Below are 21187 nucleotides of genomic sequence, written 5' to 3' on the forward strand. Positions count from 1 at the left end.
ACAGTCTACTAAATTGTGATAAACAAAAGTTTCTAGCTACTACCAGAGGCGTACGACAGGGAATAGTTAATGGTTGACCCTTCCCAAATTCTACGCCACTGATGGAATTACTGTTTTAGCGAAATTTTTCGACTCTCTAATACTTTCTATGTAAATAATATACTCTTTACTGGTAACGATTAAGTCATTAGTTTTCGAGATATTGGACGTTAAAAATCAAACGGCATAGTTATTTTGATTCATTCATTCATTCATTTTAAACTTCCAATATCTCTCAAACTGATGACTTTATCGATACCAATAAAGTTATTTACATACAAAGTATTGGAGAATCAAAAAATTTCGCTAAAATAGTAATTCACTCAGTGGCGTAGAATTTGGGAAGGGTCAATCATTCACTATCCCCTGTCGTACGCCTCTGGCACTAGCTAGAAACGTTTATTGGTCACAATTTAGTAGGGTGTATAATAGCTACACTTTCTGCCAAGTATGATAAGGATACGTCAAATAGTTTTAAAGTACTTGGTAAAAATAATTTTTAAATTTTTAAATAAAACAGCCTGTAACTCAGTAAGTAGCCACATTTTATTTAAGAGATTTTAGTTAAATCTTAATATTTTTAGGTCTAGAACACTAGTTTACAACCAATTTGCGACTGGAATGCAAAATGCTGTTTTTTGTTAATTTTTGCTCTCTGAATATGAATATGATGATAAAAAGTTCCTAACACGCAAGATTTTTGAGTTATGATTTTTCAAAAAAAAAATTAGTTACGATTTTTGAGTTATGAGTAGTTTACTAAAAATTTTTTAAAACAGTCATTTGTAATATATCGTTGAGTGATGTTATCAAACTAACGTTTTTCCTAAAAATTGTGCATACTTTGACAACACTGGGATATCTAATGTCTACGAATAACACATTAACATTTAAATAAAGAATAAACCAAAGGTAATCCTTAATCAGTAAACCTATCCATTTAAACTTATTAGTTCTAAACTGTTTTAACGCCTGTTATTTCTGCATGACAAAAGTGTCTGGGTTTTCAAGGAAAGACAAGCATAAAATTGAATATCCAGATATTATCTCAGCAATAAAACCGGTTTTCCATGGAGAAGATTTACCAGTTCCAGGACCCCCGGCAAATTGGGAAGAAGATTTGAAAATGTATGGCGATAAAATTAAACCCGATGATGTATCAGAAAAGAATGATTCTTATTTTGCCGAAAGCGACGAAAAAGCACCTTATTGCATCCAACAAGCCGAATTACATGATTTAGTTCGAGATCTTCACTTGCCCAAAGAACATGCTTAACTCTAGGTTCTACAATACAATAATGGATTTTTTTAAATGGAATTTACTAGCCAGTAAAACTTACAATATTTAGGAACCGTAACCAGGAGCTATCCTAGTTTTATACTATGCAGGATAAAATGTGTGTTTGTATTAATCCACACAGTGTTATGGGAAAATTGGGATAGGCAAAAAATTGTGTAAAAGACTTACTATGGATTTGTTTCTAGTTCTGAACTTATGTGTATATAGTATAAAAGAATTTTTATAATAAACAGCAATATTTGATACATTCTATAACTCAACATCTAACATTTCACCGGACAAGACAATGTATGCGTGGACCTCTACGCATAAATGCACGGCACCTTAAGAAGAAGATAATTCAAAATCTATACGTGGTGGAAAATTTTAGTGTTTGAATTCGCATTCAGGACGCTTTAAACTTCCCGGTACAGCCATTTTAACATCAGTCGCAATTTTTTTTTGTTTTTTTGTTGACTAGTGGAATCTACAACTCAGAGATTCGACATTCTTAATAAAATTTAACCCTAAAAGGGCTCGTAGTAATATAACTCCAAGAAAAAAAAAAGAAAAAGAAAAAACGACAAAAAAATTTTGTTAATTAGTAAAAAATTCCCAGGAACCCAATTATCGAAACGGCATTTCACATTACTTAATCCCCGCGACGTTATTAAAAAAACAAATTATAAACAAATTTGAATAATTTTCAAATGCTATTTTGGGGGGGAGTTTAATTGAAATTTTAATTTATCAATACATTTATCGAAAATATACATAAAAATAAAAATAATGAGATCTTAAGCAGGTGAATATTTCTTTGGCAACAACCGCGTTTTGCAATTGAAAATATAGTAACATTTAATAAACAAATTCAATATCTCAAAAAATATTAAATATTTCTTGACCAATTTTTTTTTGCTTAATACTGGTAACATAGCGCAACTTAGTCTATAAAAAGAGATATTTTATATTGCTTATTTAAAACGCTAAAAATATTTTTTTGCAAATTTGTTTTTAAAGTTTTATATACAATTATTTAAATAAATAGGGGGTCAAATTTAATTTAGTAAGTCTTATGTGAAATATTTTCTCTTCAACTTTGCAGAAAAAAATCCCATAGACCTTCATCGATAAGTGGATTACCTCAGCAGTTAAAAAAATATTTTTTTTGCAAAAATGACCCTTTTCTTAATTATTTAAACAATGATCCCCTTGTATGATTTGGATACTTTCTTGAAAATATCTTTTGTACCCACCTAAACTTTGATATAAAATTTGTTTTAACCTGTACGAATTTACATTTTGACTTTTTTTATTTTATTAGGCTATTACTAGATCACCTAACTTGAAGTAATATGGGAATATTATTTTTAACAAAAAATATATCAGAAAGAAAAATGATTTTTAGTCCAGAAAGCCACTGCGCATCCGCTAGGAAAAATATTCTGATTCGAATATTTTGCACAATCTTACTCAAAAAGGACCCCTTTTAACAAATTTGCATGTTGCCAGGTCCAAAAATGGGTCAAAAATTTTTAAATCGTTTTTTTCCTAATTTTTTTTTGCATCGAACAAAGTTTTTTAGGTTTTTTGGATCGTTCCAAACAGAAAAGGTCTTTAGTGACTTTTCTCTAAAATTGATAGTTTTTGACATATATAAGCGATTAAAAATTTAAAAATTGCGAAACCGGCCATTTTTAACCCTCAAAATCTAGGTGAAAAACTAAAAATTTTATTGTTGCAGATATTTGCATTGCAGATTTAAACATCAATTGATGAAATTCCGAAGAGTTTTTTGTAATACAATATCGAAAACTCATTTGTTTTATTGTAATTGATAATCAAGCGGGCACGACACTATTGTATAATATGTATTATCCTAACCGTTGCATGTATAGTCCTGTCGCCAGGGGGGTACAACGGTCTCCTTAATTCAGATGGACTTACCCAAGTTTTTTTTATGTATTTTGACCCGTAGAACACGAATTTTTTGGGTAACAGTTGAACCGGATGTCGATAAGTTTGTTATAAACAAAGAACTTGAGGAATTACATAACAGCGATTTTTCGCAAAACAAAACATTTTTTTGTATTTTTTGGGTGATTCTCAGCAAAAAATGGCCCTACAAGTTTTTTTGCAGGATGCATAGTTTTAGAGATAAACGCGGTTGAACTTTCAAAAAATCGAAAAAGTGCAATTTTTGAACCCGAATAACTTTTGATTAAAAAATAAAATAGCAATTCTGCTTACTGCATTTGAAATTTCAAGTCAAATTCTATCGGTTTTGATTATTTGCATTGCTAAAAATTAAGTTTTTATTTGTTAAACAAAGCCATAAACACATAGTGTTTCCCGTGCCCAATGCATGCGTTTTAATATACGTAATCTACGTAGAAATTGTGTGTATGCCGCCTACTCGTTCGATTTCAAATGGGAAATGCATTGAAAACATCATTCAATCACTATGTGTTTATAGCTTTGTTTAACAATAAAAAAAATAATTTTTAGCAATGAAAGTAATCAAAACCGATAGAATTTGACTTGAACTTTCAAATGTGGTAAGCAGAATTGCTATTTTATTTTTCAATCAAAAGTTATTCGGGTTCAAAAATTGCAATTTTTCGATTTTTTGAAAGTTCAACCGCGTTTATGTCGAAAACTATGCGTCCTACGAAAAAACTTGTCAAAACATTTTTTGCTTAGAGTGACCCAAAAAATACAAAACAATGTTTTGTTTTGCGAAAAATCGCTGTTATGTGATTCCTCAAGTTCTTTGTTTATAACAATCTTATCGACATCCGGATCGACTGTTACCCAAAAGATTCGTGTTCTACGGGTCAAAATACATAAAAAAGGAGGCCGTTGTACCCCCACTGGCGACAGGACTAGTATATGTAATATGCGTAAATATATCGCCGCGCGCCGCCTACGAAAAGTATAACTCCGAAAAATGCCGTTAAGAGTAGAACTTTCAATGTACACCGCGAAAAATATTATTTTCGATTACATGATTGTGAAAATTATAATCCCTAATAAAGTGTTTCTTTATTATAATCCCTAATAAAGCGAAAAAATTTATTTTTTGAGGAGTATCGGCAAAAAACATCATTTCTGTTTGTGGGTCTACGAAAATCAAAATTAGTAAAAAGTTCTCAGAACCAATTGTTTTCGTCGGCATTTATTATGAACTAAATGTTTTCATTATAATTATTTTGGGAGTTATAATCTTCGCGGACACGCATATAAAAAAATTTTAATCGCCAATACTCATCAAGAAGTTATTATTTTCACTGGAAATGTATTAGGAATCACATTAATCATAGGTACCAGCGATATGTGCGGAAAAATATTCTGATTCAATTAGCATCAAAAAGCAGTCAAAAATTTTTAGATCATTCCAAATAGAAAAGATCTTTTCTCTAAATGTGATAGTTTTCGAGATATAAGCGATTGAAATTTTAAAAATTGCAAAATCGGCCATTTTTAAAACTCAAAAACTATGTGAAACACCGAAAATTTCAATGTTATCAAGGTACGAAGATATTCTAAGAACATCAATTGATGAAATCCCGAAGAGCTTTTTGCAATACAATATCGAAAACCCCTTTGCTTTTTAATTGCTAATCAAGCGGGCGCGACACTATTTTCAACCGTTGCATAATGTGTACCTATATTATGTAATCGAAAAACATTTTAAATTTAAAAAAAATGTTTAAAAATAAAACGGGATAATACCCGAAGGTTGGCTGTATACCATCTAGTTAAATAAAATTAACATGAAGTAAAACTTCCTAGTGTAGTTGGTATATTTAATAAAAATTCTAAAAATTTTTAAAAATCCAAACGGATTACGTTCAAAACGTTTTCGGACTTATCAGTCCATCATCAGTGAACTCTCTGTCCTTGCTAAATAGCCACAATGCCAAACACTGGTCAAGATGTATGTTCACCATGTAGTTAGAACATACATCTTGACCAGTGTTTGGCATTGTGGCTATTTAGCAAGGACAGAGAGTTCACTGATGATGGACTGATAAGTCCGAAAACGTTTTGAACGTAATCCGTTTGGATTTTTAAAATTTTTTATAAATTTTATTAAATATACCAACTACACTAGGGAGTTTTACTTCATGTTAATTTTAAAAATGTTTAAATTTTTTTTGACCCATTTTTGATCCTGGCAACACGCAAATTTGTTAATTGGGAACCTTTTCAAGCAAGATGGTGAAAAAAAATTAATCAGAATATATTTACGCATATTACATACAATGTTGTATACATACATGCAACGATTAAATAGTGTCGCGCCCGCTTGATTAGCAATTATAAAACAGGGGTTTTCGATAATGTATTACAAAAAACTCTTCGGGATTTCATCAATAGATGTTTAAAAAATATCTACCTTGGCAACATTAAAATTTTCAGTTTTTCACATAGTTTTTGAGGGTTAAAAAAGGGCCGATTTCGCAATTTTTAAAATTTTAATCGCTTATATGTCAAAAACTATCAACTTTAGAGAAAAGTCACTAAAGACCTTTTCTGTTTGGAATGATCCAAAAAATCCTAAAAAATTTGTTCGATGCAAAAAAAAATAATTTTAGGAAAAAAACAAAAAAAAAAACGTTTAAAAAATTTTTGATCCATTTTTGGACCTGGCAACATGCAAATTTGTTTTTGAGTAAGATTGTGAAAAAAATCCGAATCAGAATATTTTTCCTAGCGGATGCTCTGTGGATTTCTGGACTAGTTACAATAAATGAATTTTGAATAAGTGTTCGGTGTATGTAAATGCTTAACTAATTATAGTCTTTTTTACGAATTGGTGACTATTTTCTTCCCATCAGTACAGTTTACACAGAACTCTCCTTCGTAAACAAAACCAGACATCAATCATCATCATTCCAGTTTTGACATCTTCTAGCAAATGTTCGTTCTGCTACTCGAAGACGTGTCAAAAATTTCTGCTTTTTTTTTGTTTGTAAGACTATATTCATTAAATCTGTTTTAATTGTATGCTTACTTTTTGGTTTCACGAACTTCGTTTCTTGTTCTAACTGCTGTTTGACGCTTGTTTTGGAGTGTTTTACCACTAAATATCAATCATTTGTAGCAGTGGTTTAACCTAGTCCTTGGCCTACCTAGTCTTCTAACATATTCCCCAGTTTTTGTGCAGCATATAACATTACATTATATTCTCGATTTTGGTTTACCAAACATGCTGACAACATAACTGTAAGATCCAATACTTTTGATTATTCCTGGAACATTGGCGATATCAGTCGATGCTAAAATATCCATTATTGATCAATCATTTTACGATCAAGGTATCATGTACGATCATAGTTAGTAACATTAATCGCCGGACTCCACTTGCGATTTGTAGTCGCGCGAAGATTGAACACATTGTTTCAAATAGAAGTCAATCCATTTGCGACTAAATAATCGTGGATTAACTTGTATTTGAAACAATGTGTTCAATCTTCGCGATAAAACAATCGCGCGACTAGAAAATCGCAAGTGGAGTCCGGCGCTAAGTCAAATAAGTAACATTAAGTCAATCATAGTAACAAAGTCAAGCAAAACTTAAACATTTTTCGAAGAAAAGACTACCAACTTTAGTCTTTAATGAATATACAAGATATCCAGTCAATGAAGGCCTTATATTAATATTTCAAAATATAAAAGTTCTGATTAGCATGCCGTATGTGTTTGGTTTGGCTAGCAGCCGAGGGTTGGTGTAAACCAATTAATTTTTACGACTTGCTGTCTAGCCCTCTTAATTTTATGACTTAAGCTGTAGGGGAAAATGTTATAATTACAGGAAATCCTAAAAAAGATCCAGTTCAAAGTTAATATGCACTTGTTAACAATAAAATGTAAGTACGAATGAAACAATAATATTAGTAACAACTTCATGCCAGTCTAAAGTCTTACGGGGCACGTTGAAGAGTCATCTGATATGAAAAGTATTGGCTAGTTTATCATACAACGGAACGGGGCGACACCGGGGACATGCGCCGTATATTATTCTCCATGCCGTCCACGTACCGTCGTAAGATAAATTATACTTTAACTCTCCAGCCTCCAGGACAAACGCCGCAGAGGACGACATTAAACGAATGTCCAAGAGATGGAAACAACGCGCACAGAACCGTGGAGGGGCGAAAAATGGCAGAGACCTATGTCCAGCAGTGGACGGAAGAGGTTGCATGATGGATGATGATGAACCCTCCAGCGAACGGGCGAAATATAATTACATTGTATTTCCATATGGGTGAGACTTCCCATATGGAAATGAGAATCTACCATCTACCCAACACAATTATTATTAAATAAACTATATTCCTTTCATTTCATAAAATTTAACTCTGTTCCTTTAAATGTGCCGGTGTCATTTAAATTATCTTAAACTAAATTTGTGGTTTACTCCCATTGTTGATAATATAAAAAATTATCTACCGCTTCATATCCTGCAAAATTTTGGGTATCCAGTGTCCATCCTGTTGCTATTTATATTAATTATTCATACATGTTCTTCACTGACTCCTTTTAATTTAGTAAATATCAACTCTTCTTCTCTTTGGTCATGGCTAGTATACACTCTATCTAATGGTTAGACCCACATTCTGCACTACGACAGGCCCTTACGTCATTTGTTTTTAGTTGTGTTTTTTGTGGCTGGATCAGATAGTCAATAATTGATTGCAATTTATTTTTTAATTGTAAAGTGGATTTCTTTGTGCTGGAAAACCCCATTCGTAACCTTTAAGTCTTAAGAGTAGTTCACCATTGTTTACTCTCTCTTCTCAATATTGTCCCACTATTGGGACCGTGCAAGTTCGGAAAAGCGAAACCTGGTTTCATAGCTCCGCAACATTTTTCGCACTTTTAATTATATTGGCCAATTATATTAGTCCTGGTTGCTGGATACTTATTGTCAAGACCATAGCCCAAAAAAATTATAAGAAGAAAAAGTAAGATTTAGGTTATGTTATTAAAAGTTAAACAATTGTATGTAGTAAATAAAATTAATTATTAAAATGCAGTATTGCAAGCAAAATACAATAGGGAACTTGCACTAAAAAATTTTTTTGCATAAAATTATTAATTTATGTTTTAAAATGTTATATTCAAAATATTACGTCTTAACAATGAATAGTGTACGTTCAACATCTAATCAAAGTTTCGCGCCTAAAATTTCCGTTTTAAACAACTTCAAAAGCGAGACCTGGGGTCTGACGTCACAGGTCACTCGTATTGTTTGCCCGTTCGGGGTGGGCTATTGCATTTAATGCAGTTTGCCCATAGATAAATAATATAGTTGAAATATCTTGTTTTACTCTGTGGCAAAAATGATTTTTTCTGTGACAAGCAAAATATTAACATTTTATCTCTGTTGACCTGTATCAAAAAGTTCTTTTTTATGAAATTACTTTTTTGTCGTTTCTTGTGTTGAAGAACAAAGAAGAAACAAGTAACTTAAAAATAAACAAAACTTTTAGTAATAAAAGTAAGAGTAACTAAAAAGTATTGGTGCTACTATAGTATGCGGTCTACAGTCGGGTTTCTACTATAGCTTGCGGTCTACCGAGGGATGCGGTGTAAGTATAAGCTGAGATGATAAAGATATTAACTTGTAAAATTACAATAATGATTCTTCTTATTTATGCGTATTATTAACTTTGTAAAGAAGGATTTTGTTGGCTATGTACACGTTCTATCGGTACGTCTGCTAATCACCATAATCTTTTCTCAGAAGGCTTTGAACACAATAATGAAAGGCTCCAGTAGGTACTAATAAACATTACAATAAAATATAATCTTTATTATAATGCAAATTACACCGTAATCTTTTCCAGGATATACGAAATCCTTCGATTAGAGGTAGGTAGATCAAACCCACGGGGTAAACCGTAAACTATAATATAATGGTACCAAACTATTGTTAGTTATAAACGGTTTAAACATGCTTATTAATAACTCTTGCTTATTTGCCTTGACATCTCGCATTTCTCCAATAGAATAGCTTTCACTACTTTTTATAAAAGTTGCCACGATGAAGACATCAACGGTAGGTAAGTTAGTCAGATTGACCTTTTGAAAAACCCTCGTCCGTCATATTATGCATTTTAAACTCTTTACAAAGTAGCACTCAACTTTATCAATTTCAGTTTAAAACTAAGCTGATTGGGGAACTACTTATTACAATATATAAGATGAACATAAATAATACCTAGGAATTTTCCATTAAAGACGATTAAAATGTAATATACCCGTGATACCTATCCTAATCGCGTTGTTTCCGACTAGCTAGCACGGTTGACGGTGACCCGTGACGTCGAACCAATAGAAGGACGTTCAAGAGCCTCCTAAGATATTTGAATTTTATAGCATTTTCAAAGCGTCGTAATTAGCGTACGGGTTAAAAATATTTGTTTTTTTCGCATGCAAGCGTTTTAAGATCATGTTACCTTATGTTTTTTAATATCATTTTAATATTTAAAAATTTATGCAAGTTCCCTATTATTTAAATTTACTTTTATATAATAATGGCTTATCATATCAATATTGTGGAGCAACATATACTTTTTCTTCAACAGTAGGTATAAAATATACGTCAATTTGACAATTTCAATTGACAATATAAATTATTTAAAAAAGTTGCAAGATTTCTCCGCTATTCGCGCACGATCGTTTCTCGTATCCCCTTCAAGTACTTGCACTCCACGAATAGGATTGCATTCTTAGGGTAAGAACAGAACAAGTGGGTCGAGGTGGAGGTGTAGGTCGCGGTAGATGTCGACAGCACATAGCAAGGAGGTCACCTGTGCTGTCAGTCGACCTAGAACCACTATCAAGTAAAGTAGTTTAATGAAATTTGAATGACAAAAAGACTGTGCTTTTGCGATATTGTGTTAGTCAAGTGATGATAGTGATGAAATGTCAGCTGTAAATAATCAGATCCTCCTGCATATTTCAAAAATTTACTGAATTTAATTACTTTAGAAATTCAAAAATAAACTGAATATAAAAAAGGGTTTATATAAAAAGTATCAACTCAGATAGCGCAGGTAATGAACGAACAGAGAACTTGGCTTCGAACGGACCAATCACAGGGAAGCATCCTTGTAGGCCGCGCAGTAGACATCCATGTAAAACAAACTCATTTTATTTTTAAAAGCATCGATGTAAACCTCCTGGATGGCATCGCGCTAAACCTCCACCGCGACTTACCTGCTCTGTTCTCTTCCATTCACTACAATGTGTTTGTTTTACATGGATATCGACCGCGACCTTCACCTCCACCGCGACCCACTTGTTTTGTTCTTACCCTTATGTTCCTACACTGGTGGTTAAGTGTTCTAGACTTCTAGTATATCTACAGATTTCTTTGTTCAGATTTTTATATCTATGAAAACGTATCTTAGTTTTTTATAAAATTCATCTCTTGTATGTGCATTAGCGTCTTCTCAAGGAGCATTATGCTTCTATAACGGCAACATAACAGTTTGCTCATTTCTGTAAGTATCCATTGTTATGATCTGCTCGTCGATTTCTTACCAGCTTTTAATATTTTTTCCCTAAATTCTGAGGAGCAATCGTCATTATTGGTTATCAGTAAGGTGACCAACTGTACTCATTTACTGAGTTTTGTACTCTTTTTTCGCAAACCGTACTCTTTTCAAATCCTGTACTCTGAATTCGCGGTGTGCAAGTACTCGGAAGGGATACGCGAAACCATCGTGCGCGAATAGCGGAGAAATATTGCAACTTTTTTAAATAATTCATATAGACCTTGATAGTCGTGACGTCAAAACGTCAAAAAAAGTTTTCCAAACACGTTGTGTCTAGGTACACGCTAAAATGTACGCAAATAAAAAAGTTAAACTTCATCAAGCTAGTGACTATTTAGCGTGGACAGTGACTGTATATTTTGATACACGCTATTTTGATATGTTTAGTGTTTGTTTGATAGAAAAATATTTGTTATGACGTTTAATTCTACCTAACTTTTTTATTTGCGTACACGGTAGCGTATACCCTAGACACAACGTGTTTGGAAAAATTTTGACGTTTTGACGTCACACTATCATGGTCCATTGTCAATCGAAATTGTCAAATTGACGTACATTTCATACCTATTGTCATTTAAAAAGAAAAATTATATATTGCTTCACAATATTGATATGATATGAAATTATTATATAAAGGTAAATTTAATTAATTGTATTTTGCTTGCAGTACTGCATTTTAATAACTAATTTTATTTACTACATACAATTGTTGACGCTTTAATAACATAACCTAAATCTTATTTTTTCTTCTTATTATTTTTTTTGGATTATGGCCTGGACAATTATCCAGTAACCAGGACCATATGATTGGCCAATATAATTAAAAGTGCGAATAAAAGTTCAGAGCGAAGAAACCAGGTGTCGCATTTCCGAACTTGCACGCAGTGCCGGTTTATGCACTGGGCGCTTGGGGCGGGCGCCCAGGGGCCCGGGCCCCGGAAGGGCCCGTACGGACCCCTTCCTTTTACTAATAAAAAAAGTAAAGTCCGCTAAATAATCTACTTATTTTCCAAAATAGAAAAAAAAACGACGAAATACCTACGATTTCGAAATGGTCTGATTTTAAGACTGATGACTTTATAAAAACTGCGAACTTTTAAACCAAAAAGTGATTTCTTAGAACGTTATAAAAACATGTTTGAAGATGTAGAAAAAGCTTATTATAGAAGATTAAATAAAAGCAACTTTTATAGAGGAAAACCCAATGGAGGCAAAGAAAAGAGAGATTGGCGCAAGTGTTAAAGCTGTTTATTGTTACCCATACAAATTATTTTCAATTGAAAAAATAGTTTAACTGAGTTTGGATGGACCCACTGGAAACATTTGAATATTTTGCTCAAATCTCACGAAGAAAGTAAATTTCATCTGAACTCTATGGTTACATTAATCATTGATTGGAGTTATAGACGCTGTCTTGAAAGAGCAAGTAAAATGCGAAGCTAACTATTGGATAAACGTCCTAAGAAGAGTTGTTGTCACTACTAAATGACTTGCTTCTCAAGGACTAGCTTTCCGTTGATGCAATGAGGATTTAACGAGTCATCATAAAGGAAATTACAGTTGTCTTGTATACTTGGCTAAATTTGACTACTTCTTAGCTGGGCATTTACAACGGAATGCGAATAAATGAAAAGGTTCAGTTAGCTATCTGTCTCAACAAATTTGCAATGAATTTTTGGAAGTAATGAAATCAAAGCTTGTAGAAACTTTTGACGCTGTAAATGCTTTAGTTAAAAACTAGGGATCCATCAAACCTATTTTTTCCAGTTAAGCAATAACAGAGACGAAAAATTAGCAATTAAAAATGAAGCCAAGACACTGCAGAATAAAATCTTTGAGACAGCTCTATTGACACTGATTTTGACAAAATCTTTGGAACGAGTTAATGCAAAAGCAATACGTGAACGTGAAGAAACTGTGGACTTAAACGTGTCAATTGGAGTAGAAATAATGGCTAATGACAATATATTTTGAAATTTGTTGGAGACGTAAGAAATATGTCAAGCGAAATTGAACTAGAAGCCAAAAATATTTGTTTTTCGAAGACGAGGATATATGCTACAAAGATGTTACATCAGCTGTTAGATGATTTTCTACGGTAGATAAAGAAGCAGTCAAGACGTGAATTAATACTTTATATGTGAAATATAAAAAAATATGTTGATGAAACCAAAGAGAACTTGCATAATGGAATTACCCATTCTATAACATTATGCCAAAAGTTAAATAAACATTTATAAAATTTGGTATCATCCAGGATGTAAATATTGTACCTAAAGGTAACATTTCCCAATATTTTACCTTTACTGCGAGTTTATTTCACGATACCAACTTCTAATGCATCAGGCGAGTGGTCTTTTTCGGCTTTAAAAAGAATAAAAATATATTTAACGCCAAATTTGGGTCAAGAAAATCTAGACGCATATCACTACTATTGTATTATAGTAAATGAAGACCTAGAGCAACTGAATTGTGATAATATCATCTGACAGATTGCTAATGCCTAATTAAGCAAAAAAGTGATCTAATTTTTGTCATATGTATTTTTTAGAATATATTTTTTTGTTTGCCATGTGTTGTTTTGTGTAAGTTTCTATTTTTTTTATACATTTTTAAATGTATTTTTTGGAATATTTTTACGTTTGCTATTCTTCTTGTTTGCTAAAAATTGTGTATGGATTTTACGGGTATAAATACATGAATGTGTTTTCTTGTAAAAAAATCTGACAACGAATAGCAATTAAGGGGCCCCCAAATATTCAGCGCCCAGGGCCCGAAGTTAGGTTAAACCGGCACTGCTTGCACGGTCCCATTGTGAACGGATAGAATGGATAGTGAACTTTAGAGCATTAAATTGTTTCAAATGGACCCTTCTAAACAGTAAAATTGAATGGAAAGAATTTTATTCAGCAGTCGAATTTGTACCTAATGAAGGAAGTAAAAGATATTGTTATTAATGACCATTTTCTCTTTGATGAAATTCGAAGAGTAAATTTATATTTAAATGAAGAAAAATTGAAGAAATGGAACAATGAGAAAATAGAACTTGAAAAAAGATGGGCAGAAATCTTTCGGCATTTTAGAGTAGAACATATCCCACATGAAAATTTAAAAGTTTTAATAGAAATTTGCTTATGTTGTCCAGACCCTAGCCCTAATTAATGCTGCTGTTGGAGGGGTATTTTCACTAGGGAATGATTGTTGGAGCAGTGAGAAGTCGCAACTTTCTGTAAAAACATTATCTGCCGTCTTAACAGTCAACTTTAATATGCAAAATAAAAGTTGTTCGGATGTGGCTACATTATTATAGGAACATCCTCATTTAGCAAAAAAATGCACTCCAAAGAAAAATATGTTTTTAAAAGAAAATAAAGTTTTTATCCTTTTTTCTTTTTTTTTTGTTTCACCTATGAAATACAGTAGACTCCCTCTATAACGAGAAATGAAATGGCGACATAATTACCTCGTTATAAGAGGATCTCGTTATATCAGACAACAGTAATATTGATATGTTTTGATATCTCTTACGTAGTTTATTAGGGGTCGATGGTGAACAATGAGACCTCGCCATCGTAAATTGTAAATTTCCTACAATAATCAATATCGGTCGATACACAGGAATAAGTTTATTGCAGGCGGCGAAGCATATTACAGCACTTGCCTCGATAATAACACAGATGTTAGGAATTTCTATATACAGCCAGTTGGGGTGTTTATTTATAGCCATTACTGCCCTAAAAACAGGTAAAAAACATATTCTTCGGTTTCATTTTTCCTCGTTGTAACCAAATATTCCTTGTTATAGAGGGTACCTCGTTATAAGCGAAACCTCGTAATATCCTTGTTCGTTATAGAGAGAGTCCACTGTACTTGCAAAGTGTACTCTTTTTGAACAAAAAATAGTTGGTCACCTTATTATCAGGGACCCAAGTAGGGCCGGCAGGGGATGCACTGCAGGCGGGCGCCGTTGTTTCTTCTAAATTCGCCATTGGTGTATGTGCGGTAAGTTTGCTTAATTTGCTCTCTCTACAAGCATTATTTTTGTTTTTTCCGGTGTTAATCAGATGCCCGAATTCTTTGCTTATCCGACTTAGTCGTTCGGTGATTGGAATTGGAATTGTAATCATTTCGACTTCATTCGCTGCTAATAGCAGAAGAAAATAACACGGAACTAGAAGTAAAAAACTAGACTAGAAGAAAACAGCAACATACGGGGAAAACTGGAAATATGAACTAGTCTTGTATTCAAGAATGGATGTGAAATCTAAAATGCTTAGCATACCAATTTAATTATTGTATCCTGTTTTTCTGATCATACTGATTGGTTAATAAATGATTAATTTTATGTTTTTATGATTCCAATCATGGTTTTACCACATGCCCACGATACATTAATAAAAATATTTCTTAAATAAGTATTAAACTAAAGACGTTCGGAGGACATGTCGTTAATAAACTCGTTTCAAGAGTGCATATACATATACATAACATATGCCATAACCTACAGCATAAATTATCATGTATTACACAGGTGGTAAATATACCCAGGTAATAAAAATATCTGCATAACTATTTCTGCGCCTCACAATGATGTAATCTATTGAATGAACTTCTTTACACATTCTAGATTCTAATAATTTAAATATTTATATTACTGATTTGGAGGAATGTGGTTGTTTGTATTAGTAGTAAAACCAAAAACAGCTGACATTTGCATAAGAGTTTGATTTAGCAAGACTATTTCTTGGTAGTTTTAAACAATATAATGTTTGATGAATTTTAATTTAATGCAGACACTCTTGTTGTCCTTGCAAATCGACTTTTTTAAGTTCTAAGAGGAATGTGGGTTAATAAACATATTATGATGATATGGATGATTAACAGGTAGTTTTAATTTTAGTGGATATCTAATTTATAGCAGATCATAATAATAAAATATAATCTCAAATAATGGAACCACTTATCAAGAGACCCAGTTCAGATAAGAACATGTCTTGTATCAAACATCAAACAAAATAAATAAACGATGTACTATGGGATAGAGAATACAAAGGGGAGAATATTCTATTATTATAACACCTTGGTACACTTCGCGTCAAAAAAAAACTGGTACAACTCTTTAATCGAAAATCGTGTTTTCAAGTTGTGTAAATTGGTCTTGTCAAATGTGTCATTCTAATTTCTAGGGCATCGTTGCCACTTCAACGAAAATATTATTGAACTCCTGAGCCAGTTGTCGGACAGACCAATTATCTTCTATTTTAGAAATTATTCTCGGTTTATGACACTTACTTAATTGACATGGCATCGTTAAAAATTTACTTTGACCAAATTGTCAAATCTGACTGATGTTAAGTAATTAAATAAGTCCTCGAGGACTGGACCTATACGCTCTTAGCTTCGCTGGTGTCGCTCCTAGCGGATTACTAATGCAACTTTCACCGGTAATTTTTAAATTTATTATTTAATTGTTATCGCTTAATATTTACAACGCAAAAAAGTAATTAAATTGTAATCGATTTTTTTAAGATTTTGCTAATCATTTTAACGTTCTAATTTTGCTAATCAATTATCGTGTAGATGGTGCTTAGATTAATTTATAATTACATATTAATATTAAAAAAACTTCAATTCAGTATTTAAAACGTAAGTATATTTAAGGTAAAAATATACACCACAGCTTTGACCAACTAATATTATTTCCTAAATATATTTTAAATTAATCACTGTTTTAAATTAATCACTTTGACATTTATGTCAAATTTCCAGTAAAAGCTTACAGACTTGTCACTGCTGCTACTGGCGCTCGCGAATTTTTAATTATCCCCTCTACCTACGAGCTCATAGCGTATAGCTTTTCATTATGTTTAATCGTTTAATTTTCAAGTTATAAGTGGATTTTTTAAGATAAACTTAACCCTCTCTCTGGTTACTAAATTTATTAGATACGGTTTTTTGATGATAAAAAAAATAATACCTATCTAAAATCCTTATACATTTTTGAACGTTATTTTTTTATTTAGATTTAGTGCAATTCCGTTATTTGTCATGGCAACAACGAAGTGATTTACGAACCATTGTGTCAAGTCTGAACAGAGGTTTACATTGGGAAAAAAAGTTTTCCAGTTTTTTATGACGGGAAGTGTACGTATTGTAATTAGGGAGCAGAGAATTGGGTCACAGTCCACATTGGGTCAGCAACCGAAATAACAAGATAATGGCAGGATAGAAAGGACTGGAGACGTTGTCTGAAACAATGTTCATTTCTGTCCACAATTGTCATATTCGCTTCGTTGTGCTATATTGTACTTACCGTACTTACCCGTTTCTTTATGTTGTAGTCCCTTCCTAAGTTTGGACGTCGCGCGTCGTCTTGGTCTCATGATTCTTCTTGGATACCATAGTGTAATTCTAGTGGACTATCTATTGTCAGTTTAGAGATTTGATTTAATTCTGTGGATTATCTAGGTTTTGTTCTCTAGGAGAATCTGTTATCTAGGATTATCTAGTATATGTTATCTAGGTTTTGTTTGTGATCCATTCTATTCTTTTCCGACCTGACTTTATTATGTCTAACATGCATTGCTCCATGAACCTCTGTGAGACTTTCAATTTCGCTATTATTTCTTTCTTTATTGTCCAAGTTTCGCAGCCTTATGTCATGGTCATGATTGGTAGTATACACTGATCGAATGCTCTTTTCTTATAAGGTGAAGTGGCATTCTGAGTGTGAATATTACAGCCTTTTCACCAAAATATGTCGATGCCAATTTCATTCTAGAAGCCAGATTTATGTAGGTATTAATTGTCCCAGATATAGGTACATACCTGTTTACTGTTTTAAGTGCAGTGGTGTTTAATATTACATCTTGTGGATATTAACCAGCTCAATGTACATGGTTTTTGATTTTGCCAAGCACATTTTTAGACCAACTTCATTGCATTTAGATCGCTTATAAGTTCTTATAGTTATGTCTGCAAATCTTAGATGGCTAAGGTATTATCCATCAATAGATAGGCCTATGTTTTGCCAGTTCATTTTGCTGACTATATTTTCTAGGGTTATGGTGAAGAGTTTTGGGGGTTATTGCGTCTCCTTGTCAGACGTCTCTGGTGGCAAATTCTGGAGTGTTTTCATGAATTCCTTCTTTAGCTTTTGTATTTCTATATTTGGTAGAGTCTCTATGTACGATGCCTTGGTTGGTCAAAGCTTCTATTACTGCCTTGGGATATATAGATTCGAAAGCCTTCTCGAAGTCTATGAAGGTTAAGACTTAACGCTATTTTATATTCTTTAGACCTACTTATTAGTTCTCAAAGCGCATGGATATGGTACAGGGTTCTGAATCCACTTATGAAGCCAGCTTGCTCTTGTCGCTGTGAAAACTTGGCTGGTTTTAAAAGTTCAACGAAGATACTCGAAATAAGTAGTAACAACCAATAAGAAATGATTTAAAACATGTACACAATTTAATAATAATTTACTTTAATTCTAAATTGGAACATAAATTCTCTTAAATCAGTATTTTGGGATGCACAATTCTAGGAATTGTAGTGGAAGACCTTTAAAGGGAGTAGGCGCAAAATCTTGGTCCAATGCTATTTAAATATATTATTTTTTTTCCAATCCTTAGAAAACTAACAAATATTTTTCAAAAATTTAAACGCAGAATGAAAGATTACATTATTACCGAGGACCGAAAGTCCCTGAAAAATTTATAATGTTTATTTTAATAAGTTAGAGGGTTGAAAAATAATAGAAAATTTAGTGTGGTTTTTAATTTCAAATATCTCAATCTTCAAAAGAAACTTTCTGTTTATTTTAAGCGACTTTTCGCCATCGGTAATAATGTTATCTCTAATTCTGCGTTTAAATTTTTTAAAATTAATTATTAGTTTTTTTAAGATTCTAAAAAAATTAATACATTTAAAAAGTATTGGCCCGAAATTTTGCGCCTACACTCTTATATAATAAGTGCGTCGATGGTTATTTCTTATATTTATTTTAGTTCAGCCTTAGATAATTTAAAACGCATGTTAGATCCTGAAAATACAAATATCCCTGTACCTGGCGAAAAGTTTTATAATGTTATGAATGAATGGACACAGAAAATTGCTAGTCATACTGACAAGGATGATGGACTATTTAATGAAACACCTAGGTAATCAAAATATTTGAGATATGACCTTGCTCTGTTCTACTATTCGATCTTAAATATCTTAAATTGTGTTACCCATTGGTTCAGTTATAAAAAATTGCACTTTTGAAACATTTCCACTGTATACTGATCTGCGATATGTTTCAACACTCCGTGGCTTCATCGGATGTTAAGGTATAGGTAGCTAATTTAAAACAGAATACGTTTTTATTAAAGTTTTACTATTCAAATGACCAACCACCAACAGATGAATAAGGAAAGTGAAAGTGGTTTTCAATCAGTCTAAAACCGATTTTATTCGACCCTCCTCCTGGGATCCATCCTAATGGATGTCCTTTCTGGGGCAGCTATCATAAAGCTTCAAAAAATTCTTTTGTTAATAGGTAACACAACGTGAGTTTAGTATAAAAATTAGGATATAATATCTCTACATTAGTTAGTTATTACTTAATAGGGATGTTCACTAATTTTTAAATATAGTTAAATTCAATAGATTACAAGGTATATAAAAACGTAACAATCATAAAACTGTTTAAAAATGTATATTTTTTAAGATAAATGAGTTCATAATGTTGATTTTCTTGGAGGCTAGAAAAACGGTACCCTGCAGCGAGGCTACGGTCTGTGACGTCAGCAGTTGTAACGTCTTTGATCGACGACTAGTTTTGTATACTTATTTACTCAGTGTATTTGAATGTCCGCAGTTTTTTACGTATTTAATTATTAAAAATAATGACAAATAAGTGGTGTTTTGTTCCTGGGTGTGTAAATACATCAAAAGACAGTTCTGACAAGATTTTTATTACCGTTCCAGCCAATTTAAAACAGAAAAAGAAATGGTTTGTTGCAGCTAGAACTTAAAATAACTAACTTAAAGAACTAACTTAATAAAATAAACATTATAGAAGTTTTCCAGAGACTTTCGGCCCTTGGTAATAATGTAATTGTTCTTTCTGCATTTACATTTTTCAAAAATACTTATTAGTTTTCTCAGGATTCGAAAAAAATGAATGAATTTAAATAGCATTGGACCACGATTTTGCACCTACCCCCTTAAAGAGTAAATGAAAAAGTTTCGGGACCTCAAATTTGTATTCCTTAAACTGGGATATTCCTAAAAACGGGATTCTAATAATACATACAGTAAAAGTAAACCTTGAAATAACTACATGTGGATGTAGGTATGACTTTATATTATATTAAAATCATTAATAATTTAGTGAAAAGATTGGTTGAAATGAAAATGTATAATACCCAAGTTCAAAAATATTTTTTACCTTGGAACAGTTGTCAACTCGAAATACGAAATAGGATCTAGAGTTGAAAAGGACATAGCAACATTTAACAACATGCATGAGAAATATTATCACCCATTGCGACATAATATCTCTCCCACTAAAAATGCGGCTGCTAAAATGTTATTATTTCCGGTCTTGCTATTGGGACCGTGCAAGTCCGGCAAAGCGACCTCTATTTCTACGCTCTGTACTTTTATTCGCACTTTTAATTATATTGGCCAATTATATTAGTCCTGGTTGCTAGATAATTGTCAAGGCCATAGTCCAAAAAAATAATAAGAAGAAAAAATAAGATGCAGGTTATGTTATGCAAACATAAACAATTGTATGTAGTAAATAAAATTAGTTATTAAAATGCAGTACTGCAAGCAAAATACAATTAATTAAATTTACCTTTATATAATAATTGCATATCATATCAGTATTGTGGAGCAATATATAATTTTTCTGCTTCAATTACAGAAGGTATGAAATATACGTCAATTTTACAATTTCAATTGACAATATAAATTATTTAAGATAGTTGCAATATTTCTCCGCGACTCGCGCACGGTCGTTTCTCGTTTCCCTTCCAAGTACTTGCACACCGCGAATATGGCGCAGAGGCCTGGACAATAATGGAAACATTAATGAAAAAGCTAGAGGCATTCGAGATGTGGGTGTACCCACGTATCCTCAAAATATCCTGGGCGACCCACACCAACGTACAGGTATTGCGTCGAATGGGACAACAAAAAGAAATCTCTTTTACAATTAAGAAACGAAATCTTAAATATTTCGGTCATATCATGAGGCATGATAAATATCGTATACTCCAACTGATAACGCAAGGTAAAA

The 21187-nt window shown here is 32.4% G+C and overlaps 1 protein-coding gene across 2 annotated transcripts in view; it reads left to right on the forward strand.

The window, feature by feature from the left end:
• LOC114337070 (putative autophagy-related protein 11) overlaps positions 1–21187 on the forward strand; it is a 131819-nt gene that overhangs the window by 12639 nt on the left and 97993 nt on the right. The window contains exon 3 of one of the 2 annotated variants that reach the window (XM_050650870.1): positions 18903–19055. The exons of the other annotated variant lie outside the window; for it this stretch is intronic. Within the exon in view, the coding sequence (XP_050506827.1) occupies positions 18903–19055 (153 nt within the window). The remainder of the gene's footprint in view (positions 1–18902; positions 19056–21187) is intronic. 2 annotated transcript variants of the gene reach the window in all.

This window comes from Diabrotica virgifera, chromosome 5, assembly GCF_917563875.1.
Source record: "Diabrotica virgifera virgifera chromosome 5, PGI_DIABVI_V3a".
Lineage (NCBI taxonomy): Eukaryota > Metazoa > Arthropoda > Insecta > Coleoptera > Chrysomelidae > Diabrotica > Diabrotica virgifera.